The sequence below is a fragment of the Acomys russatus genome, chromosome 20 (assembly GCF_903995435.1).
Source record: "Acomys russatus chromosome 20, mAcoRus1.1, whole genome shotgun sequence".
Lineage (NCBI taxonomy): Eukaryota > Metazoa > Chordata > Mammalia > Rodentia > Muridae > Acomys > Acomys russatus.
The window spans coordinates 48,236,440-48,261,106 of NC_067156.1; the positions used below are offsets into that span (position 1 = coordinate 48,236,440).

The 24,667-nt window shown below is 50.5% G+C and overlaps 2 protein-coding genes across 2 annotated transcripts; one reads left to right on the forward strand and one right to left on the reverse strand.

Annotated features, from left to right (window-relative positions):
* Positions 1–4,323: 4,323 nt before the first annotated feature.
* Positions 4,324–8,942, forward strand: Il17b (interleukin 17B). Its single transcript, XM_051163216.1, has 3 exons — positions 4,324–4,368; positions 6,342–6,631; positions 8,637–8,942. The coding sequence occupies exons 1-3, from the start codon at positions 4,324–4,326 to the stop codon at positions 8,866–8,868; spliced, it is 567 nt and encodes a 188-aa protein (XP_051019173.1). The 3' UTR covers positions 8,869–8,942.
* Positions 8,943–14,371: 5,429 nt separating this feature from the next.
* On the reverse strand, positions 14,372–23,896 carry Pcyox1l (prenylcysteine oxidase 1 like). Its single transcript, XM_051163386.1, has 6 exons — positions 23,725–23,896; positions 19,868–20,074; positions 18,446–18,620; positions 15,912–16,123; positions 15,528–15,668; positions 14,372–15,108 (listed from the first exon to the last, which is right to left on the reverse strand). Exons 1-6 carry the CDS (start codon positions 23,810–23,812, stop codon positions 14,447–14,449), a joined length of 1,485 nt encoding a protein of 494 aa, XP_051019343.1. The 5' UTR covers positions 23,813–23,896; the 3' UTR covers positions 14,372–14,446.
* Between the last annotated feature and the right edge of the window lie 771 nt (positions 23,897–24,667).

Consider the following 24,667-nt stretch of genomic DNA (forward strand, 5'->3'; position numbering starts at 1 on the left):
AGCAGGGCGAAGGAGGCAGGACCTCCTGAAGGGATGCGCTGGGGTGGAGGGTTGCCAGCAAAAGAGCCTGTGAGTCTCTTGCTGTCTCCTTGATCTAACTGGATCCCCTTTACCAGGGTCTGGGCTCACATCCACCTCCTGGCCCGGCTGAAGTTCCAGGGTAGGCACATTGAATAAAGAAGCCCCATCCCCATCCATTTGATAATGCTAAATTTCTACTTAGGAAAACTCTAAAAGCATCCCCCAAAAGCCCAAGTTAAAACTCCTTTTATACTAATAGCAATTCCAATTTCTGCTATCATTAGTTGGACACTCACATTTGCCAGGCATTGCCCAAAGGACTTTAATATTGACATTCAAGCTGTTGCTATTTTGAGACAGGGTCTCTTGTAGCATAGGCTGATCTCAATTTTGCTACATAGCCAAGAATAACATTAAAGTTCTAATTCTCCTGCCTCTGCTTTCTGAGTGCTGGGGTGACAGGCATTAGCCACCACACCTCCTTTATTCAGTGCTGGAAATTGAACCCAGGGCTTTGTGCAAGCTGCGCAAGCAAGCTCCATGCCCAGTCTCGAGCTATTACCTCTATTATACAGGGGAAACAAAGGCTCAGATAAACCAGCCCCTTTCCCAAAGTCACACAGCTATGGTGAGGAAGACAGGACTGCGACTAGTACCACATTGGAGGATGGGCGGGCTCCTCTGGGTCCCCATAGCTCTGATCGCTCACTCTTGAGTTCCAAGGATAGGTTTCAACCGCACACTTCATTTGGGAGGTCAGAGGACAACCTCAGATGTCATCCCTCAGGGTTTCTCTGTGTGGCCCTGGCTGTCCTGGAGCTCAATCTGTGTAGACCAGGCTGCCCTTGAACTCTGGTCAGCCTGCTTCTGCCTCCTGAGTGCTGGGATTAAGGGTGTACACCACCACACCTGGTTCCCATCTTGTTTGTTTTAAATTTATTATGTATCCAGTATTCTGCCTGCATGTATGCCTATATGTCAGAAGAGGGCACCAGATCTCATTATAGATGGTTGTGTGCCACCATATGGTTTCTGGGAATTGAACTCAGGACCTTTGGAAGAGCAGCCAGTGCTCTTAACCCCTGAGCCATCTCTCCAGCACTCTATCTTGTTTTTTGAGACAGGGTCTCTCATTGGTCTTGCCAAGTAGGCTAGGCTGACTGGCCAGCAATCTCTAGGGATTTGCCAGTTTCTACCTCCTCAACACTGGAGTTACAGTACACACCAGCACTCCTGGCTTTTTTTTTACTTAGGGTCTGGTAGTTGAAACAAAGCTTTCATGCTTATGTGGCTAACGTCTTATCATCTGAGCTACCTCCTCAGCCTCTACTTGCTCTTTTCTGAGACTATGGTACCAGGGTTCACGTACTAAAGGCCTAGTGTATAGTATATAGTAGGTACTCAAAGAGAAGTGGGTATTTGGGGTCATCAGATAGAAACTCTCAGTCACATCCCTCCACAGGATGGCTGGCCATGCCTACTCTGAAGTGGAAGATGTCCTTTGCACTGGTCCTTAACTACAGTGTTATTGGAAGCCAGGGGCAGGCACAGGCCTTGTCTGCCCACTGGAGCTCTAATCCTGCCTTAGAATCTTCCTGGGGAGGAAGGAATGGGGCATGGTGCTCTTCAGAGCTGTCTGGCTTTCTGTTGGTGCCATCTAGTGGTGGGTGCAGTGAGGCTCTCTGCAATAGAAGGTTCAGGGAATGCCGGATCACTGCTACTGCTGGCTGCCCATCCCTCCATCTGCTCTGCCTTTCTTCACATGTGCTAACCCTTAATCATAAAGACGCAAGGACTCTATCCTCATATACGAGGCAGGAGGGGCCTCTGAAATCCGGAATTATTTACCTTCTTCTTGGCCCTGGCACTGACCTCTGAGACATTCCACATGTCCACACTCAAGGAGGGTGACCCTTCTGTGGTATGTCAAAGGCACAGCACAGAGGAAGAGGCTTCTTACTGGTACAGCCCAGGAATCGGGGAAACTAGTAATGGGGTCCCTCTGCCATCTCTGAGGCCCATTGTGAGCGATCTGAACTCTCAGGACCAGCAAGGAGGCCCAGCCTGGCCCAAGCCTGTCTGCCACTTATAAGCATTGTGAGAGGGTCAGTGAACAGAACCAGGGGGCTAGTTCTGCTTGCAGCTCCAGCACAGGTGCTGTGTGAGCCTGGGAAAGCCTTTGTGAACCTGGTAAAGCACATCTTCCCTGCACTTTAACACTTGATGGGGGAGTGATAAGGACCTCTGTCGCTTCCAACTGGGTTCGTATTAAAATGAAGGTTCCTGGGTTTTTCTGTGTCTACATCTCTGGACTAAAACACTGGGAATAAATCAATGCCTTTCCTCTTGTTATGCTTTGAGACTGAGTTCTTCAATCCCAGGCTGGCCTTGAACTTGATGTATGCAGCTGGAGATGTTCTTGAACCCCCTCATCCTTTTGCCTCCACTTCCCAGGCGATGCCATCACAGGCTGTACCACCAGGCTCTGTTATTTTGGAATCTCTGCTGGCACGCCCTGTAGCTGGGTACTAGGCAGCTGTTTCATCCTTAAGGATCATTAGGAAGGGTGCATGTTCTAGCGAGTAAGGGGATGGATATTTCTGGGCTTCTGAAAGGCAGAGGGACCGCCATATTCCAGGACATACCTTTTGATTTCTTCACCTCTTTATGGATCCCGCTGTAGCTGCAGAAGAAAGCGAACAATTAGCCAAGCTGCCCTCATTCACACCTCAGCTGGGTTCTTTTGTTTGTTCAAAGAGGGGCTGGGAGAGCCAGGCCTGGGGGTGGGGGCTTGTTGCCCACGGAGGTATTTTCAGAGTCTCCCGCCCTCTGGAGTTTCCAAGGACAAAACAGAGCCCTGTCTAGTATTTGACCAAATATGGTGTATCTCTCGAGAAGCTCATGGCCCAGCCAGCTTCTCAGTTATGCTGTGGAAACCTGCCCCACACAGATTAATCTTGTGACTTTCAGGAGCCTCTCACCCTGCCTCCTCCTCTTACCAGTTCTTGTAAGTGGCCAAGACTGGCCCTCAGAAAGACAAGGCTGAGGAGCTTGCCTGGTCACTCCTCCTCTGCCCCACCTCCCCCTACCCCCCACCCCCCCCCACCTCCCAGCGAGTGTATTTGCTGCCTGCTCTCATTTGGTTGGTCTGTTCACTCAAAGTGATCAGCCTTGCCCCCAGCGGAAAGTCCGTGTAGTGTTGGGGCTCCATGGACCCTGGGGTCACCTGAGCTCGTGAAGCTGGGGCTTGCTTTAAGAAAGCTGCACATAGCATCTCAACCAGAAGCGTGGATTTGAGGGGTACAAAAAGGAGAGCTGTCAGGGCCCGTGAGCCCGGATAGCAAGGCGGCTGTTGTTTATCACAAGAGACAATAATGATTCCTGAGCACCATTTTATAATAAGCAGTAATGTGTTTATTGAGCGCTTACTCTGTGCCAAGCATCGTCAGCTATGACCATGTCTTATTCCTTTTTTCTTTGTGGCTACATCAAGAGATGTGGAAACAGACTTAGGCTTTTAAGTAGGAGTCAGCGGGGCCGCTATTCCCAGGGTGTGGCTCCCATTATATAGAGAACGTAGCTGAGGCTGAGAGAGAAGGAAGGAAGGTCATAAGCAGTCACCCAGGGGGCAGGCCCCCAACGTGGAGCTCTGTCATGGAAGGTGTCAAATGTTATTCCGTGAAGGCCATAACAGTTGGCCATGAAGTTTTTAGACATCTGCACCTTGGCCTGGGTGGAGCACACAGACTCAGAAGCATGTTCGTTCAGAGAGGGCTAGAGCTGTGCAGAAAATATCCCAACACAAACAGTGTGGGGCAGTGTGTTGAGTTCTGGGTAGGAATCAGGCCCAAAGCACAGCTCTGACACTGCCGATTCACTGTGGAATACTGGGTAAATCCCCTCCTTGTTCAGACCTCAGTTTCCCTGTCTGTGAACTGGAGGGTGACCAACTGAGCTTACCTGAGGCCGGCTGGAGTGACTGGATCTGTTTCTCTGGAAGAGGGTGCTATCTGGCTCTGTGCCAACATGGTCTCAGTACATTTTTCTCTCCTGACTGACCAGCAGCCCATCCCTCCTCCTCCCTCCTCCACCCTCACCCTCTTGCCATCCCCAAAGCAAACGAAGCTGATTGTCTTAGCTGGCGCTGTGGGTGCTGGCTGGTCAGCCAGCCGCAGGCCACAGGCAGAGGTGCCATCAGCCAGGGCCCCACCAGACACACAGGGCATTGTCCTTTGGTCAACAGCCTCTGGGCACCTCAGCCTGGCTCCTGGCCTGCCCCCACACCCCTCACCGCCTGCCACTATGCTAAGGCACAGCCAGCTGGGGGCCCGAGGCTCCCAGCTGACAGTGAGCCCACCCACCCACACCCTCCAGCAGCCCCCTGTGGAGCTATAATTGCCTCAGTCCATCCTGTTGCTGCCATTCTCTCTCTGCGGGCCTCTGGGGTTCCTGTCGGGTGGCAGCTGCAGGCCTGCCGCCTGGCTTGGTGGGATGGACTGGCCACACAGCCTGGTACGTGGTGCTCCCCTATCCCTCCTCCACCTTCTCTGTAGCCGTTATTTCCCAGTGATTAATGGCTGCCTGTGTTTGGCTTGGACTCTGCAAGGACCAGCTCTGTCCTCTCCTTCAGGCCCAGAGAGGAACAGAGCCTGGTATTAGGCTGCAGTCATTGGCCCAAGGCTGGGGCTCCAGCTCTGGGTACAGCCTGGGCACACTGAAGCTCTTTCAGATAGAAGCATCTAGAGGAGATGTGGATAGACTCAGGCACTAGAATTTTTCCAAGCCTGGCGTCTGGGATCTGGGCAGAATGCATATCGTAGGCAAGTCCTTCTGTCTTTGTTCCCAGTCTACAAAGTTGGGGGGAGGGGATGTTGATTCTGGTCTTAATGTTTCCCCTGCAAAGTGAGTTGAGGAGTATGTGGGACGCTCAGCTGAGAAAGCTCGTAGGGAGGGAAATATTTCTGCAGCAGAATGGAGGACCAAAAGGAAGAATTTAGCAACCTGATTCACTGCTGCGGCTCTTATGCCAGCAAGTGGCTTTGCCAAGAGGGGCTGTGCTGGAACTTACTTCTAAAGGTCAAGCCTTGCTGGGTAGCCTGGATCACAAATCAGGCTGGGTCCCTATGGGCCGAGACGTCCAGGGAAGGCGTAGAGTCTGGTAAGACTCAGGAAAGTAGTGAGAAAACCTGAACGGGTACAGGGGAAAGGCAGATTGTCTGCTGCTGCTGCTGCTGCTGCAGAGGAAGAGGAGGAGGAGGAGGAGGAGGAACCTTGACAGGAACCATGCGCCAACTTCATGTGGTGTTCCTTCTTCTCGCCCACTCTTGTTTCAACTTATTTCCTTTCAGCACAGTCTATAAGCGGCCCGAAGTTCCTTTCCCTTTTCCACAGTCCTGGAAGACTTTAGGCTTCTGCTCACGACCCCTCCTCCTCCTCCTCCTCCCATTGGATGAGTCTCTAGAAAAGCTGGGCCCAGCCACCTTGCAGCCACCCCTGTACTTGTCACTCCTCCTACCCTCTGCTCCACCGTCACAACTGAGTTTCAGGGCGGGCACGCTGGCGGGCGGGCGGGGGAAGCCGTTCTGACAGAACACCACATACAGACATGAGGCATGAGATGTGTGGAGAGGAGCTCAGGGCTCTCAGGGAGTCTGTGCCTTGGGGGTGGGGGTGGGGGTAAGGCAGCTATCAAAGAACCGCACACCCAAGCACAACTGGCCATGTGTGAGGGACGTATGGGTTGCGGCAACTCCAAGATATCCAGTAGTGTTGCTGAGGCAGTGAGCCAGAGCCCACAGCTGGGCAAGGTGTTCAGAAAGTAAAAGGAGAAGACAGAACTGAGCAGGCAGAGGCCTGTGCAAAACCCTCCCACAGCAAGGAGCGTGATGAACACAAGCAGAGGAGCAAAGGAGGGGCCCGGGAGATACCCCGCCCACCCCCCATGGTGCCCCTAGGGCCTCAGGAAGGACATGAAGGCAAAAGGCGAAATTGTCAGATGTGCTTTTCAATGGCTGCCATTGGCCTTGATGCGGTGAACTGACTAGAAACAGCCAGTTAAGAGGTGGTGGTGCTGTCCTGGGAAGCAGCTATGATCTGCAGATTGAGTAACTAGGAGGATTTTTAGGAGATACCCTATTTTAAGGACTTCAAGATGGCACTCTGTGTGTGTGTGTGTGGTGTCCACAGTGCCCAACACAAAGCAAGTGTCCATAAGCAGGGTGACCATGGCAGAGTCTTTTCTCCTCCCTCGCCTAACCTTAAGCCTTAGCCTAGAGAGGCTTGGCTCTGGCCTCTTTGACCAGTAGCCTCTTCTTCCTCAGCTGCTCCTTCTTGCCATCTCTGTTTTCCTGGGGCCAAGCCAGTCCCGGAACACCAAAGGCAAAAGGAAGGGGCAAGGCAGGCCTGGCCCCTTGGCCCCTGGGCCTCACCAGGTGCCACTGGACCTGGTGTCTCGAGTAAAGCCCTACGCTCGCATGGAAGAGTATGAGAGGAACCTTGGAGAGATGGTGGCCCAGCTGAGGAACAGCTCTGAGCCTGCCAAGAGAAAATGCGAAGTCAACCTGCAGCTGTGGCTGTCCAACAAGAGAAGCCTGTCTCCTTGGGGCTACAGGTAGGTGGGCTGGGCACAGCAGGCCACCCTTCCCACTGCCCTCAGATACTGTGTTCAAGACCTTGGATTCAAATGAGTTCTAACCCCACTTCTGCCTCTTGCCAACTGTAAGGCTTTTGGTCAATGGGTTCATGTTGCTGGGCCTCAGTTTCTCCAGCTGTCAGCGGAAGTAACGGAGGTATGAACTTCATAGGCTATTATACACAGCACTGTCTTTTTATCCTCCGGGTCCTAACTGAAGTGTTTCTAAAGCACTTTGTCCAGCACTGTGGTTCACACTTGCTGGCTGTGCTCACGTCTCTTTCATGCCAGACAAAAGGTGCCTTCTTAATGTCGGTCTCAGAACCACCTCAGGGTTCCTGTGTTCACCCAGTCAAACCCCCTAGGATCGATGCCCAGATCATGGGGCATTGCATCTGCTTCTTCATGCTTGGGGTCCATAGCCCCGCCTTGGCCTGGGGAATCTCTCTGCTGCCGTAGGTTGCTGAAGCAATGTCTGTGTGTCCATCTCAACCTCCTAGGTTGGCATGCAGAAGGAGCCCAAGGTATATGGATTAGACAGAATAAAGAAATGGCTATCTCACTCTCTAATTCAGCCCAGAGTGCCCCCAGCCCTGCTGCTTAGGTTCCCTAAGACTGGAGAACTTCCTGTGATAAAGTCCACTGTGGTAGCCGGGTGACTACTGAACCATTGGAATGTGGCTAAAAGGAGACTGAAGGACTAGCTAGTATAAATTGACTCAAATTTAAGTTAGCGCATGGAGCCAGTGGCTACTGGTTTGAGTGGTCTAGCCTCTGGAAAGTGCCAACATTATTAGTAAGGATTCTTCAGGCCACAGCTTCCTCGTATATGGCTGTGCCCAGGTGTGTGTCAGGCAGATTGTAAAACTGTAGCTCATTCAGGAGATTTCAAATTCACTTCCCAAGCAAAGTGAGGCAACTGATGCCCCTAGGTCTAATTCTCTTATGTCTCACTCCTGTTTAACTAAGAAAGAAAGCAAGACGGAGACGAGAAGGAGCAGACGCTTGTACATTCCAGACAGCCCCCAGAAGGATCTTTCTGTTTTTGCTCACCAGTGAGTGTCCAAAGTCTAGTACAGAAAGGATATAACGTGGTATAAAAATACAATCCCAAACTAGACGTGGTAGAGCACGCCTTTAATCCCAGAACTCCGGAGGCAGAGGCAGGTGGATCGCTGTGAGTTGGAGGCCAGCCTGGTCTACAAAGTGAGTCCAGGACAGCCAAGGCTACACACAGAAACCCTGTCTTGAAAAACAAAACGAAACAAAACCCCCAGAATTCATACGGGAAAGGAGAGAACAGCGCCCCCCCACCACTCGCCAAATTGTCCTGTAGCTCCTTGGAAGGTCTCCTCTGATCTCAAACAAACAGCAAACAACAAACAAACAGAATTTTAAAAGTCAACAAGTAGTTGGGCTGGACATGGTGTAACACCAGCACTGGAAGGCTGAGGCAACAGGCCTGCAGGCAGAAGGAGGTCAGCCTGAGCTATAAAACAAGATCTTTTCAAAAATAAAAACCAAAAAAAAAAAAAAAAAAAAAAAAAAAAAAAAAATCCTAATAGATCCAAATGGAACCACAATGCCCGGAAGTTTGTTGGATCTCTGAGGCTCAGTAGCGCAATAGAACGCAGGCCCACCTCTTGCAATGTAGACTGTACACCCACGGACACATTTTACCTCTAGATTATTTCCCCACAATATAAAAATAGGGTTAGAGATGGAAGATGGAAGACTTAGGTTTTTCTGTGGTATCTTACTGGGTGAAAGGAGTAAGCCGGAGACATAGTACCCAGCTAGCAGTAACTAGCTCCCAGATCTGAGTCTCTTTGGGAACATGGACTTCATTACAACACACCCTGGCCACTAGACCTAACCCTAACCCCGCAGGACCCCCTTGGGTTTGGCATGGACAAGCCCTTTGTTGTTCCTGGTGGCGCTCATCCTGCTCTCTCCCGTCTGCTCTCTCCCTCGCTCCCTGCAGCATCAACCACGACCCCAGCCGCATCCCTGCGGACTTGCCCGAGGCGCGTTGTCTATGTCTGGGCTGCGTGAACCCCTTCACCATGCAGGAGGACCGCAGCATGGTGAGCGTGCCGGTGTTCAGCCAGGTGCCTGTGCGCCGCCGTCTCTGTCCGCCACCTCCGCGCCCCGGGCCCTGCCGTCAGCGCGTCGTCATGGAAACCATCGCTGTGGGTTGCACCTGCATCTTCTGAGCCACCAACCCAACCCGCTGGCCAATGCAACCCCTCCCTCCCTGCACCCACTGTGACCCTTAAGGCAGATCAACAGTAAATGTAGTCCTTTGTAAAGGAAGGCATTGGGCTTGCTCCTTATGACTAGGCGGTGTCTGGGACACAGATTCCAGATCAGCCTGTGTGAGCATTTCCCAGGACTCAGCTCTCCATCAGTGAACCAGGCTATTAAAAAATGCTGGGCTGAGGACGTAGCTCAGTTAGTAAGAGTATCTTCCCATCACAAATGAAGCCTTGGATTCCATCTCCTCTATCACCAAATAGACCCAACAGGGTGGTGCACACCTATAATCCCAGTACTCTGGAGGTGGGTAGGGGCAGGAAATTCAAGGCCGTCCTTCGATGTGCGTATGGCTTTGGATACACGTTTCACTCAGGAAACAAATACTGCTCTCATTGCTGTCATTTTAAGATGGTGGCCCACTTCTTTTTGGGCCTCCCTAAGTCTATGTAGCGGCTGCATAAATGAAGCATGGTTGTCGTAAGCCAATACGATACCCAACTAACTCAAAGTTACTAGGACACACTGCTTACAAGAGGCTAGCTCCAGGCTCTGCAAAGGCAAGCTGGGGCTCAGGCTCTCCCGGATGCTGTGGAGCTGATCCTTGTCACATGTCACAGGCTGGAAAGGTTGTTCTCAGCCCCAGGATTCTTTCCAGAACAGACCTAAGCTTCCCCAAAGGACCTCTGGTTGTGAAAACGACCCTAAAATCACACACACATATATATGTATATACACGTGTACACAAATATTCATCTTCTCACCCCCCACCCCCTCCCAAGAGAAACTCTGGCTTAACATTCAAGAGATTCAAGGCAAATTAGATAGGTGGGTTTTTTGTTGTTGTTGTTGTTTTGTTTGTTTGTTTTTCATCCAGCCGCTTATCTGCAGAGCTAGAGTACTAATATCTGTGATCCTCAATATATCACTGAGTCAGCACCTGGAAAGCTTGTTGGGACAGACTGCTTGCCCAACACCTAGGGGTGCTGCCTTATGTGGGGCTTGCTCTTTTTTCACTTTAATACAGTGGCTTCTTTTGATTTCTACCATTGTGGTTCCTGGGAGGGGGGTGGCGGGGCTTATGCTGCCATCTGTGAGAGGACCACTGGGTCACACCAAGGCATTCTACTGACCAACACAGGCAGTGTGCAAAGAATTATCCTAAAGCCCATCCTTGGTTTTTGCCCCCTGGTGCTAACTCTTTGCCCTTGTAATTGAATCTTCCCCCTTGGGCTTTCTAACCCCACAGCAAATGCCTGATCAGCTGTCCTGGGCTCTAAAAATACCCTGCTTTCCCCCAGGACAGCTGAGGGGCTTGGGCTATTTTCCGTGGGTGAGCCATCGCTTTGGAGTTACCCTTCTGGAAAGGGTCAATAGACAACCCCCACCTCCGCAGGGACACTCCACTTGGTTGCTGGAGCTCCCGTGCATACAGCAATTTCAGCGTGGAATGTTTCAATTGTCTAATTCATGAAAAGCCAGTGGTTAGGTATGTGCCTGTCTGGGCTGGAAAGTAACTTACCTTTTTTGGTATTGTTATAGAGTGTATACTGGTTAAAATTACCCTGGGAAGTTTTGGCCTGGTTCCAGACACATGGAAAATACACTCCACGTGCCAGCTCATACCGATCCCAGCCACGTCTGCAGGGCTTGCTTGTCTCTAAGGGCCCCACAGATGCTCTCTGGGTCTCTGTGTGTTCCTAAATGCAGGGTATCAAACCCAGGCTTTATTCATGTCAAGTATGTGGGCTACCGCTGAGCTGCCTATCCTCCAAGCCCTGGGTGACAGGCGTTCATAATGGGCACACCTCCCAAGGCTTTCCTGGAAGTCACCGTAGGAGAAGCTGAGCTACAGGAGTTCTGGGAGGACACAGATTATCAATGGCAGAAGGGAAGCCCTCTTCTTGGCAAGAAGGGGCCATCCTTAGAGAGGGAGTGTTAGAAACTTAAAGATGCTTAGTGTACACTTGATATACAAGGATGGGCAGAGGCTTTCCCTATTGCTGGGTCCTCATCTATAAAACGAGTAGATGAAATCTACAAGCTCTTTCCCAGTCTTTACAATCCTGTAACTTAAAGGTACAGCCTCTTTTTAAAAACTGTGTACTTTTTTTTTTTTTTTAATGTTTAGTGATGGGAGAGAGGATGTGTGCATGAATGCATACCAAATGCAGTTGTGAAACTCACAGGATACCTTTTCCTTCCACCCTGTGGGTCCTGGGATTGAACCGAGGTCTTCAGGCTTGGCTGCAAGTGTCTTAACACACCATGTAGCCAAAGATGACTTTGAACTTCTGATCCTCCTGAATGCTGGGATTACAGGCAGGGATGACCTTGACTCAAGGCTCTGTGTGTCCTGGGCAAGGGCTCTATTGCCTAAGCTGCATTTTTAGCCTCTGTGGAGGTTTTTTTTTTTTTTAGTGCTCACTATACTGCACTAAGGACCATGGACAGTCAGGGTGGTGCCTTTTCTCATTTGCTTGGCCAGTTTCACAGGCCTCTCTGGGGCTGGGGAGGGAATGTTGGTTCTGGCACAAGAAAGCTAAAGCAGGTCCTGGGACAAAGCATTTGCCTTGTGTTCTCTTTTGTGGAATCTGTCCTGCAAGTCCTGAAACCATAAGATAAACTTGAAGGCTTGGGCCAGCAGGCCTCGGGGCATTCATTAGGAGTAGCAGCTCTGGATTGGAGCTGTTTAGGCCTGCCCACTCAGGCAAAGGAGGGCTCTGAAGCTGCCAGCTCAGCCTTATCTTGAAGGCCCAGCCCAGTGGAGGACCTGCCCTGGGGTCTAAGCCATACCCTGCCTAGGGACTCAAGGCAGGGGTGGCTAGGAGAGTATGCTTTGCGTTGTCTTTGGCTCTCTGGAATTTGACAGCCTGTGCTGTTTGCACTTCGAAGTCCACTGAAAGACACCATCATGAGCTGGGTGTGGTGGCGCATGCCTTTAATCCCAGCACTCAGGAGGTAGAGGCAGGTGGATCACTGTGAGTTCGAGGCCAGCCTGGTCTACAAAGGACAGCCAAGGCTAACACAAAGAGACACTGTTTCAAGAAAACAAAAACAAAAAAAACCCAAAAAACCAAAAAACGAAAAAAGACATCAGGCTAGAGAGATGGTTCAGAGGTTAAGAACATGGCAGCCCTTTTGAAGGTCCTGAGTTCAATTCCAAGCAACCTTATGGTGGCTCACAGCCATCTATAATGAGATCTGGTGCCCTCTTCTGGTGGGCGGGTCCACATGCAGGCAGGGTGTTGTATACATAATAAATAAATAAATCTTAAAAAAAAAAAGGGACCATCATACGCTTTGATGTCACTGAACTTGGGGGTTAGGGAGGGACGCATAGGTCCCTCCATGGCCTTGACATTTGGATAAGACCTCTGTTCCAGGAATTATATTATCAGAAGGTGTCATTCTAAGAAAATCTGTCCCCACTGCTGGTCTGGTGTCTAAAGCCAAACCAGTCAGCACTTGGCCCTTTCCTGGCCACAGGTGCTGGTGCAGGGCTGGTCTATATGGCCTACATTAAAAATTTGCCTCAGTGGCTATGGGAGAACCTCCTACCAAGGGACCTGTTGGCTATGAGAAAAGGATCTAGGGATTGCCTTGTGCTCTGCACATGGCCTCACGTTGTCTTAACCAGCAATGTCTCCATTGTTCAGAGAAGTTTTGTTGTTGTTCTACTTGAGGCAGAATTTGTCTTACTGGTGTGCCAGTCTTATGGCTTCTGTAACACCTACCACATACAGATCACATGTGCCCTAAAGATCACCTTGTCATTGCCATTGCTGTCACCTGGTAGAGCATAAACCTGAGCTCCAGCGTGAGCCTCACTGCATGGAAGGGGCTTTTGCCCTTATGCTGAGCTCAATTAAGGTGAAGCTCTACATCTGGGTTGTTCTATAAGACTTAGCCGGGACCTCGGACAAGTTACGTTCTCCCTGTGGGCTCCTGTTTTCTGCACAGAGGAAAGCAGCCAGATCACTCTCGGGACTTGCCTGTTGGGCAAGCTTCTGTGCTAGGATCCTCTGGTGGCCATGTTTCCAGTGTGCATCCAAGCACCTCTCTCAAAGCCCAGCTTAACAAAATGAGTGTTGTCTGTCTGTCGTGGGGTGGCCCACACTGGCTCCACTCCTCCAGGTGCACCCCCTCTGCAGAAAGGCACAGGTCCAAAGGAATGAAGACAAGTTTCAGTCCATTGTTAAAAACTGGTATTTTAGGAGGGGAGGGTGCTTAGACTTGAACAAGGGGCGTCACACATCCAAACACATGCCCTTCATCTGTAATCCTCGCTATTTATTTTATCTATTTATTTAATGGTGGGGGGGGGGGGAGTCAATGCCGAGGCCTCACAAATGCTAGGCAATCACTCTACTACAGAACAGAACTCCGTCTCCCACCCCAACCTACTGACTGTCGTCGTAGGACACAGGGAAAGCAAAGCGCAATTCTTTCACACTGAAGCTAGTGCCTAAGAGAGCACAGGTTGAGCCCCGAAGAACTCCATCCCACACCTCCCTCTTCCCAGCTAGGGGAGGTGCCGGGGGGTGTGAGGTGGGACCACTCTCTACCATCTGAGGACTTGCCCAAGACAGATCCATCACATGACTCCTGTGCCTTTGCATAGAGAGAATGGCCAATCCCTCCACAGGGATGTCAAAAACTTCCTTTCTTCCTATAGCCCAGTTTGCTTCCATTTTTCTACTGACAGGCAGCCCAGAGCTCTGCAGATGGCTATATCCCGATAAACATCTCTCCTCCAGGGTATCAGTCACACGCAGTGCTGCTGGGAGGCACTGCTGGGGAGGCATGGAGGCCGTGCTAAGGAGGCTCTAAGCCCACTCTCAACAGCCTATCCAAATGCATACATTTTCTGATCTTGCCTTCTGCTTTTAGTAGCTGGTTGTAACTGTTCTGCTGCAGGCTCTGCATTTTGGGGAGTTGTAATGGAAAACAGAAACGAAAGAAGACCGAGCTCCCTGCTTTGTATGCCTTCTCATGGGCGTCTTGGCTTCCAGTGAGAAAATGAAGTAAGAAGTGGCTTGGAGGATGAATTTTTATTTCTTCTTGAAAAATAGTAACAACAAGAAAAAAAAATGCCCCCCACCAAGAACCCCAAATACTGACTTGAATTTCCATCCCTTTTCTTAATCTTTTCCTTTAAACAAATAAACAAACAAAAAAGGAGCTGGGCATGGTGATGCAAGCCTGTGATCCCATCCCAGCACTTGGGAGGCAGAGAGGCAGGTGGATCTCTGTGAGTTCAGGGTTAACCTGGTCTACAAAGGGAATCCACGACAGTCAAGGCTACACAGAGAAACTGTCTCAAAAAAACATTAAAAAAAAAAAGGCAGCTTCTAAGATCCTTAGATAGGCAGACAGTAGGTCACCCGGACCCACACGGGGAACTTGCTCATTACCAAGACGTGAGGGCAAAGAGAGTGTTGCAGCCGGTGCACGTGGCCTAGCCCATCCTGTGCTGCTGGGGTGGGCTCCGTCTTCAGGGTGGGACAGAGTTCCTGGGCTCTCTCCCTGGAGCCCTCACAGTTCAGTCTTGACCTTATGGATTAAGTCCTTTTGGTCAATCTTGTCCAGATCCTGGTACCAGCGGTTATAAGCCAACAAGGCCACATTCTTAGCAGCTACGGCCATCACCTCCACCGAGCTGGCCGCCCACTCTAAGGCATTGAGGTAGAAGAGCTGGTCATGGAGTACGAATTTTGGGAGGCTGCGGCGGGAGCCGTAGAGAGGGTGGGCCTGCCACTCCGCTGTCTGGACCGAGTAATAGGAACGGAAGAGGGTCTTCAGCTCAGTCCGGAAGAGGGGCTTAGGGGACTGCACCCGCCACACAGCTGCCTCCTGGGGCTGTTTCCGCCGGAAGCTGGCTGAGATGTTGACGGGACAGATGTTGTCCAGAGTGCAGAAGAAGCTGGGGAAATCTGTGGTGAGTATGTTGGCGAAGGGGAAAAGCTTAGGGTCGGGGAAACCAAAGAAGGAAGAGTTGAGGTAGCCATGGACCAGGGAGACCACAGTGGGCTGGAAAGAGCCCTGAATATCATCGATGGGTGGAGTAAAACCTTCAAAGGTGATGTTGTTGCTGCTGTTGTCCAGGTGCAGGGGCGTGGCGATGACCACGATGTCGTAGAAGTCAGAGCTGTTGCCCTTGTCACTCTCATAGCCCACTTGGTACAGGGCTTTCCCTTCTAGCAGGAGAGAGAACGTAAGCGTCTACTTATTTCTTGGCTTCTACCCACTGACCTTGTATTCGGGGGGTGCAGTAAGAGCCTGGTGTCAGGGGCAGCAGGCAGTCCCCTCTTTTCATATTGATACACTTCTGGGAGTGTTAGAAGGTGCTAGTCTGGGTGTTAGAAGGCCCAAGCCCTTACTCTTGCTCTGCTGCCTAGGTAAATATGTCACTCAAATTCTCAGTGGTCAGAGGAATACTTTATTTATGGAAGGAGGCATCCTGGCTCTAACATTTGAACCAAGACATCGCCCTCTAGTGTTGGTGGGCCTTCCACTGATTTTTTTTTCCCCCCTGCAGGCCCATTAGGATTGAGGTTCAGAAGAGAAAGGAAAGTTGGCTAGAAACGGGATGGGTATAACTACTTTGTTCACTTACCTGTAGTGTGCAGGGTCACAGAGGTCACTGTGGCATGGATCACTGTAGCCTTGGCGAGCTTCAGCAAACCAGAACAAACCAGCTTGTTGCCTCCTTCCACGGACCACAGGTTGCCCTGAGCCCCAGCTAGTGACATGGCTCCTGGGAAAGAGAGGAAAGATCTTGGGCCTTCCTGCCAGAACAAGACTCTTGTCAACCATGAGCACGGACAACAAGGAAAATACAATGTAATTTAAAAATTAAAAAAAAAAAAAAATAAATAAATAAATAAAAAAGAAAGAATGGGGGCAATGGTAAAAAAAACAGAAGAAGGCTTTTACTGGGTCCAGCTTTTTCTGAGCACATGAGCAGAGAGGACAGGCAGGGTGAGGGCAGCACGCTTACCAGCAAAGGCAGGCATTGATGCTGACTGGCCATAGCTGGCCCGTAGGACAGCAGAGACAACATCATCAATAAAGCGCTGTGTGACGCCCACCTGGAGCAGGGACTCAGCCACTGAACGCTGAGTCATGTTGACAAAGGTAGCCTCGCCCAGGGAGTGCAGCAGTTCTTCTACGCCCGAGAAGGCGTAGCCGTGAGCCTGGTACTTGTAGATCCTAAGAGACACATAGGACTGGAGTTTGTTGCAGAAAGGCTTTTGAGCTGACCACCCGTCGTGAAGTCCTGAGGGCCTGCCACTCCATCCCTGTGGCCTGTTCTGTGGCTATAGTGGGCTTGTCTGTACCTCACCACAGGTGGCCAGGGACAGTACAGAGACAGACAGGTAATCCAGGATCCCACCTGGCTTCCCAGTGTGGCTCTGCCAGATGACAAGTATATCATACTTCTTGCCCCAGCTGCTGATATGTCCCTGGACATGAATGGATTTTGCCCGCCCCCTCTAGCTTCTAATCTGTCTAGGTGTCAAGGACCAAGCTCAGGCTGATGGTAGTAGCCTCATCCCACGAATGTCCTCCCCTCTTGCTTGATCTGGCAGGGTTCACACTTGCTCAGAGCTCCTGTCTTATTCTTATTCCATTTATCTCGGCCCCTGAACTAGCACAGATGGGAACTACCTCACCTGGCTACATAGTTCTGGACTAGTTTGTTTTTGAATGGCTGCCTTTTCTGGGCTTGGTTTTCAATCAGACCACTAGATGGCAGTGTAGAGAGGGTGGCTAGGAAGGTGGGATTAGGTAGACTTGTTTCAACAATAGGGACCAGTCAGCAAGGCAGGGTTACTGAAAGCTGACAAAAGCAAAAAGTAGATGGAAGAAAAGAAGGGGCTGAATAGGATTGTGTGTTTGACGGAAGTAATCCAATCCCAGGACTTAGGAGGGCGAGTTTGAGGCCTCTAAGTCAAATAAAGGCAGAAAAGGTTTAAAAAAAAAAAATCCACTGAGTTCAAGGGCAGCCTGGTCTACAAAGTGAGTCCAGGATTGCCAAGGCTACACAGAGAAACCCTGTCTCGAAAAACAACCAAACCAAACCAAAACAAAACGGTGGGTGGTGGGGAGGAGGGTTGTGAAATAGTCTTATGGGCATGACATGGCTATGACACTCACAAACTCAGAGCAACTGTGGTTGCCTGCGTGGAGCCTGCACAAGACACATTCAGTTGTGGATGGGGAGGAGCTCGAGGGGCCCCAGCCCACTCAAGGATGCTAAACGCAGTCAGGGCTGCTAGGGAAGAGGATGTCAATGCCTTCAATGGCAAGGTTCCCACGCTCGCCCATAGGAGCAGCCCTGGTTAAGCCCAGCAGACGGCAAAGTGAATGCAAAACCAAAAGACACAAAAGTGGGATGGGGACTGTTGGGGAGTATAAGGCGTAACCGAGGGAGGAGAGGGGTGGCTGTGACCAGAATGCATTATATACGGGCATACAATTATCAAAGAGTAAGTTAAAGAGAAGGAGGAGAAAGTACAGCAGCCTGGAGGGACATCTGGAGGGCGTAAGGAAGAAGTGTCATTTAGTATGGCCTGATCATGGAGTGCGAAGGGGGCGGAGAATGGCAGAAAGCAGGGGAAAGGTGCCAGGGGACTACACCTGGACGTCTGACACTAGGAGGCTCAGTGATGGGGTCAGAGGGGCAGCCTCTGCTCAGGGCTCCGGGAAGCAGGGGCCAACACACGCCCAGCATGTGAGCACACAGCAGGTACAGGCCACTTGTCCTCTGTATCTAGAGGTGATAAGGAGGGGCTGGCGCTCAAGAGGAAGGAAGAGTGGCGAGTGGTGTTTCTCAACCTGTGGGGCACGACCCCTTTGAGGGTCAACAGACCCTTTCATAAGTGTCCCATATCAGACATCCTGCAAATCAGATATTGACAGCAACAAATCATAACAGGAGCAAAACTGCAGTGGCAACGAAAATAATTTTCTGGTTGGGGGTCACCACAACATGAGGAAAACTGTAGTAAAGGGTTGTGGCATTAGGAAGGTTGAGAACCACAGCTCTAGTGGGACAAAGTGGGGACAGCAAAGCTTGTTTGTGGGTGACCCCGGGCTGCATACAGCCTACATGAGTGTCTCTACTGGCTCTCAAAATCAATTGGAGCTAAACACCGAAAAGCAGGGGAAAATCTCACGGCACGATTCTTTGCAGCTGGCTACAGTGTGCTGCAGCAGGCTGCCTCTCTCAGATGGCCTTACTCTTCAGGCTACCCTACCTCCCCGTTCCCTCCCACCCACGGGCCTCACACCCACCACACTTCAGCAGCCTTTGTAAAGTAGGAGGAAAGAATGCAGATCAGTGTCATAAGGCCAGGGGCGCTGTCCCACACACTGCTCAGGCTGGGGCTTGCTGTGCCTGCACTGAATCGGGCAGGGTCCTTGTAGTCACCTTCAACTCCCCTTTCACACTTCCGGACCAATCAATTCCTTCGTAAGATCTTTCCCCGGCTCCCTGACCTCTCGTTTTGCAGCTCCACCCGGCCCTACCTCATGAACTTTTCCATGACTTCCTCCACCCACATCTGCAGCCTCAGGAAGCTGATGCCGTAGTACCACCAGAGGCGGAAGAGGTTCAGCAGGTACCAGTCCGTTTCCTCCAGCACGAAATGCTCCCCGCCGAAGATGGCACTCCTGCCCACCACCTCGCGCCGCTGTCTCAGCCCTGCGGAGACCAGCAGCCCCTCAGCTCCCCTTCATGGCCCCCCAGGAGGCCCAAACAGTGCCTTGAGCTTTTGCACTGGGGCCTTCCTGATGCAAACGGCTGGAAGTATCTATTTTGTTCCTTTGTGCTTCTCCATCTATAAGCAGCATGCTAAAGAACACATTGAGAAAAATGTTTGCACTTCCTACTGAGTAAGAAAATGAGAGTGAAAACAATGTACCATTTTGTATTTCTTTCAACAGTGATCCGCTCAGCCAAGAGTTAGGGAAATGCTACTGTTGCAGAAATGTCTAAAGGCTGACGGGCCAGGGCTGGCTTTGACAAGGAGCCCTGAACCCAATGGAGCTCCTTCTCGCTCCTGAGCATTCCACAACTAGAAAACCACTTCACTCATGAATATGAATACGGCCACGATTTAGCCCCACCCCTCAAACGTAACATATACGTTATCCTGCTCCCTGGAGAGCACTGTGTTTCACCCTAAGTACAGAGAGGGTGAACCATTTCCACTTTCTTTTTTAAAAGATTTATTTATTTATTATTATGTATACAGTGTTTTGCCTGCATGTATACCTACATACCAGAAGAGGGCACCAGGTCTCACTGTAGATGGTTGTGAGTCACCATGTGGTTGCTGGGAATTGAACTCGGGACTTTTGGAAGAGCAGGCAGTGCTCTTAACCTCTGAGCCATCTCTCCAGCCCACCATTTCCACTCTGTTATGGCAGACCCTGCTGTAGTGAATGAGCTCGCATGTTTGTACTTTGCACGTCTACATGCCGCGATCCTGCAGGACCATTTCCGATAAGTGGGGCTTCTTCAGCAAACAGCATGTGTTGTCTCAGCTGAAGCATGTTAATGATTCGAGCTCCAGTCTCTTTAAAGGGGAATTTGTCTCTCATCCTGAAGGCTGGTGGAGTCTGAGGTAATATCTACATACTCCCTAGTATGTACCAGGTTATCTGGTGGGTAACAGGGTGTGGACATTGATATTTTAGCAATAATTAAGAGGCAGCAAGCTGAAAAGGAGAGACAGGTCTGGGAGTCAAATCTTAGTTCTAATCCCAGCTCTGCAACTAACTCACTGTGTACCTCAGGCAAGTTCTTTCCCCTCTCTGGTCTCAGCTGCTCCATCTGTAAAGTGAGGAGATTGAGCTAAATGACTATCTGACCTTAAGGGTCTGGGGGATTCTGGGAAGGAAGGGCCTGAGGCCTTGGGCACTGGAGCCCCAGTGCTGGTCACTCACCCAGTAGCTTGACGAAGTCCTGCATGTGGAGGCTCAGAGAGTGGAAGGAGGCCGCCCCGCTCTCGTAGTTCTGCTTGTTGACGGAGATGGTGGCCAGGCGGCCGCCCACGGTCCCTTTCTCATAGACAACAATTTGCACTCGGGGTCCAAAGTGTTGTTGAAGGAAATGAGCAACAGCTGAGCCCCCGATCCCAGCTCCAATGACAGCTGTCAGCAAGTCCAAACAAGGCAGGGAAGGAGAAATGGCACAGAAGAGAGATGCTGGTTACTTTTGCACTACCCTGTGTAGAGCTGAAACTCCTGGCACTTGCACTAAGTACGTGTATGGAATTTCAAAGGGAGAAATTCACGGTCTGAGTTTTCAGACAGATGCTCTGAGCCTAACAATCAAAAGCTGCCCCTCCCCCAACTGCACCTACTACCATCCTCATCAGGCAAAGGAAGATCCTAGCAGCAGGAGAGAAGGAAACAATCTCAAAATTCAGAATGCTTCTACAAGAGAATAAATTGAGCCCCGGGAGGCAGAGGCAGATGGATCTCTGAGTTCGAGGCCAGCCTAGTCTACAGATCAAGTTCCAGGACAGCCAGGGCTACACAGAGATAGAGATACCTTGTTTCAAATAAAGAGAGAAAGAGAGAGGGAGAGGGAGGGAGGGAGGAGTGGAATATAAACTGGGCTAATTAGATGGCTTCCTGCAGAGGCTCTCACTGCCCCTGAGTTTGATCCCTGGAATCTATGTAGTGGAATTAGAGAATTAACTTCTGTAAGTTGTTTCCCCGAGTCGCACATGAGTGCTATGGCAGGCATGCACTCTCTCTCCATGTATCAATTAACCAATGTTAAAAAATAAATAAAATTAGGTTTTTATAAAATTCCCCATCCCCTCCATTTTGCTTTTTTCAAGATTAATTGGTGAAAACAGTTACTGACCAAGCTGTTGGAAACCATTCCTTAATTTTAGAATCAATAAACCACAGGCTTGTTTCAGAAGGCATAAATTTTCCTTCCTGTACCCACCCCCATTTATTTTATTTATTTATTTATTTTTGACAAGGTCTCCCTATGTAGAACAGGCTGGCCTTGAACTCATAGAGATCGACCAGCTTCTGCCTCCCATGTCTGGGATCAAAGGCATGAACCACCCTGCCCAGTGGGTTTGTTTGTTTGTTTGTTGTTGTTCTTTTCTGAGATAGGGCTTCTCCATGCTGCTTAGGCTAGCCTTGAACCCCTGGGCTGAGTAAGTGTCCCTCTCAGCCTCCTCACGCTGTTGATATCTGCCAATAAAGTCACACCATTTTTTAAAAAAACTTCCTGTCAGAAAATACTGTGGAACGGCAAAGCCAAAAATATTTACTTCCTGGCCCTTTACAGGCAAAGTTTGTCAACCTTTGGGCAAAGTCCAACCTACCACATGATGCTGCCGGGAACCGCTGTCTAGACAGATGGTAGTCAACAAACAGCCCCGAGGGAGGACGGAGAACTAGTTAGGAAACCCTTGGGTCAGGCTACTGCCTGCCCTGCAATCCTGTCTGCCCTATATCTGAAACACTGCTTTCCTGTCACTGACAGCCCAGTATTCCCATCCAGCCAGGCAAGAAGATAAAGACATCTCCAGGCATTGCCTTTCGCTCAGCTTGTCAGAGCCACCTTCGAAAGGCAGATGTCTCTCATGCCTCCTCCAGCAGCACACGTGTCTCTGCCATACCTGTTCCATTGGTTTATTTGAGGACAGAGAGGAAGCCGGGTTATTCTATTCCCAGGCCCTGGCAGGTAGCAAAGCCCATGAAATATCTATTGCCTGTTGAAATAACCAATTCCTTTTTCAGGACTTAGTGACTCACTTCCAGCAATACCCTCAACTTTCTCTTAACCACTCTGCTCTCTTCCCTTCCTCTTCCTCTGGAGAGCCCCAGATTACCCATTTTCTCCAAAGAAATGGACATTTGAAGGTCTGGAGGTGCCATTGAACTCCCACTCCCCCAGGCAATAAATAAGATGTCACGTCACTGTGAACAGGCTTAGGGAACATACATATCAGACACCACTTTGTCCTATTGCTCTATCTTTGTGCCAAGGCTCAAAGATGAACCAAAGAGGGTTTTGGTTCCCAGGATCCTAAGCAGGCAATGGGCAGAGATGATCCAAAACCAAGTAGGAGAACAGGCTTTCAGGGAGTCCTGAGAAGGAAGCAGCAGATGCTGGCATCACATAGAGAAAGCATCTGAGCAGGACCCAGAGGGGGTTAAAAAAAAAAAACAAAACAAAAACCCTGCACGCTGGCGAGAGCAGAAAGAACAGCGTTGAGCAGGGCATCAAGGGGACTCTGAAGGGTCCTAGGGCCACTCGGAAGCACTGAGCTAGGATCCTGCTGGAGCCCAAGGGTTACGCCTTCAAACAGGAAGCACTTTGTGTTCTTTTTTCTAGGTCCAGTCCAAACCACCAAGGGGTTGAAGGTATTCAGGCGAACTAAAGGGCAGCTTGTCATGGATAGGGAAGCCTTGGTGAAGTGTGTCTGGGGATGAGCTGGAAGGAAGCAGGCTGCAAGCTACGTAATCAGCGTTTGGTGCCCATCCCCAGGCATAAAAGCACTGCATAGCCCTGGTCCCTGCCTGCCTAACTCTTCATTATCCTGCCATGTCTGCCCCAAAGTCAACCTCCATTAGGCCTTCTTTTAATACCCTAGCTTGCTTTCGGTTGAGTCACAGACCAATGCCCAGTATGCTTTGGTCAGCCTTAACCCTCCGTGGCCTGTTGGAGTTTTCTTACACCATTAAGCTTTAGTATTGTACTGGCCCAGGCAAGCCTATGCCGTCCCAGATGTCGCAAGGCACTCCTGTCAATTGGGGTTCCCCGGGGCAGCACACGGGAATTATTACTCTGTCCTCCCACAGCCAGGAGCTCAGCGTTTCTGGCCGGAGCAATTCATAAGCAAGGAGATTTGAGACTCTCTTAGTTATGCAGAATGAAAACAAAAGAAAGAAAACCAGTGGTGAACACGGAACTAGTGACAAAGACTACACAATGGTCTATTTAGTGAGGTGTCTTGGTGCCTGCGGTTTACTTTGAAATGTTAGTAGCAAATGGCAGAGCGGGTGGTAGGTACGTGGATGAGACTGTAAAATACTTTAAACTTTGCTGTATGCCTGAAGAACTTCGAAATGAAATGCTTGGGGAAAACCACATAAATAATAATAAAAAATAAATGACTGTCGTTAAAGAGTTCTTCACACTGGGTGAGGAGCTGTGCAGTAGAGCGCTTGTCTAGCTTGCCTGAAGGGAAAAAAAAATCCCCACTCTGTCACTGAGCAGATTCACCCCCAGCCATCTATTGTTCTGACCCGTGAAAGGAACTGCCTTCTACAGACCGGAAGTTCTGGTTAGATGTTACTCCTAGGAAGCCTTCTTAAAGCAGGCAACCTGCCAAGCGTCTTCCAGACATGGAACTTTCTCGTACTAAGGAAAGGTCTCTTTTCCTACAGGAATCACAGCCTTAGCCGCTGTAACACACAGGGCTCTCAGCCGACCCCTGCGAGCGCCACCAACAGGCTCCTGCCTTGCTACCCGCGAGCTTTTCAAGAAGCACATGTTTAGTGACCATGCGCCCTGCGGACAGCTGGCTGTCAGTGGCTATTCCTGTCCAGGCCTCCTCCTTCCCAGTTGGCCCTCTCCTCGAGCCCACGCCACCCTTCCCATCACCGCCTCCCCAATGCACTCTTCTTCCGCGCCCACCAGCCCCTAGCTTCTCCTGTACCCAGCCAGCTCATCTCCGGAGCAGCCCTCCCCTGCCCTGGGTCAGCTGCAAACCCTCTTCCCACCCGTCCTTCTCAGTGAGAACCCCACCGCATCCTTCCCGCACCGATTTTTCCGGGCGGGGCATCTCCGCCTGCAGCGGCGGCGGTGAGAAGTGTGGTCAGCACGGCGAGCAGAGGGGCAGCGCGGGCCATGGCGGGTGGTGACCGGGTAGCACGCTGCGGATCGGCCGCTCGCGGTTGGCGCTTGGCTGTGCGCCCCGCCCAGGCGCCCCACTGGCGGTTCGGCCTTGCATCCTGGTTAGTCCTAGCCTTTCATTGGTCGAGTAACCGTCCCTCTGCAGTAAGAGGTCTCCATTAGCTACATCTGTCTCAGGGAGAGCTCAGTCATTGGCAGCGTCCCTGTCCCTCCTCCTTGGATGCGGTTTCTTCATTGGCTGGCTCATTTTGCTCGGCGCAGGTGTGAGCGTCTTTGGATCTCAACATCAGGACCAGGCCCCAGCAGCTGGGGGACACACAGAAGGGAGTCCAAAGACAGTCCAACACAGACTAGCTTTGTAGTGGGCCGCCTCCGTGTCTGTTTCCAGGGGGCAGAATAATCGACGCTCTATCTTCCTAGGTTGTGATGATCACATGAGAAAATGTAGGAGGAAACCCTTTGGGGGCTTGATAGTCTCTCAAGTGCTGTAAATTGTTGACCAAGCTGGCGACCTGCTTGACTGCACGCGCTAGCAAGCGCTAAAACAAGCTTGTCCACATTGGATCTTGGATTGTTGGTGGTTTTGATTTTTTTTAAAAATTGCTTTCTTCCAGTTTCTACATTTTACACTTGCCTTCCTCATTCCCTTTTATTTTTATTTAGCTATTATTTAGATACAGAATCTCATGTAGCTTTGGCTAGCCTGAACTTCACTCTGTAGTGAAGAATGAGCTTGAACTCCCGATCCTCCCGCCTCCACCTCTCAAACGCTGGATTTATGGGCATACTCTTCCCTATTTTTGGAGACAGGGTCTCACTTGGTAACCTAGGCTAGCTACTCTCCCTTGGGT

Bases quoted from the DNA above. Each gene is read 5' to 3' on its own strand.
- Il17b (XM_051163216.1), top strand. From the start codon at position 4,324: ATGCTAAGGCACAGCCAGCTGGGGGCCCGAGGCTCCCAGCTGACA. The intron at 4,369-6,341 runs GTGAGCCCACCC...CTTCTTCCTCAG, and splicing joins CCCGAGGCTCCCAGCTGACA to CTGCTCCTTCTTGCCATCTC. The intron at 6,632-8,636 runs GTAGGTGGGCTG...CGCTCCCTGCAG, and splicing joins CTGTCTCCTTGGGGCTACAG to CATCAACCACGACCCCAGCC.
- Pcyox1l (XM_051163386.1), bottom strand. From the start codon at position 23,812: ATGGCCCGCGCTGCCCCTCTGCTCGCCGTGCTGACCACACTTCTCACC. The intron at 16,124-18,445 runs GTAGGGCCGGGT...TGTGTCTCTTAG, and splicing joins GTCATGGAAAAGTTCATGAG to GATCTACAAGTACCAGGCTC. The intron at 15,669-15,911 runs GTAAGCGTGCTG...TCTCTTTCCCAG, and splicing joins ATCAATGCCTGCCTTTGCTG to GAGCCATGTCACTAGCTGGG.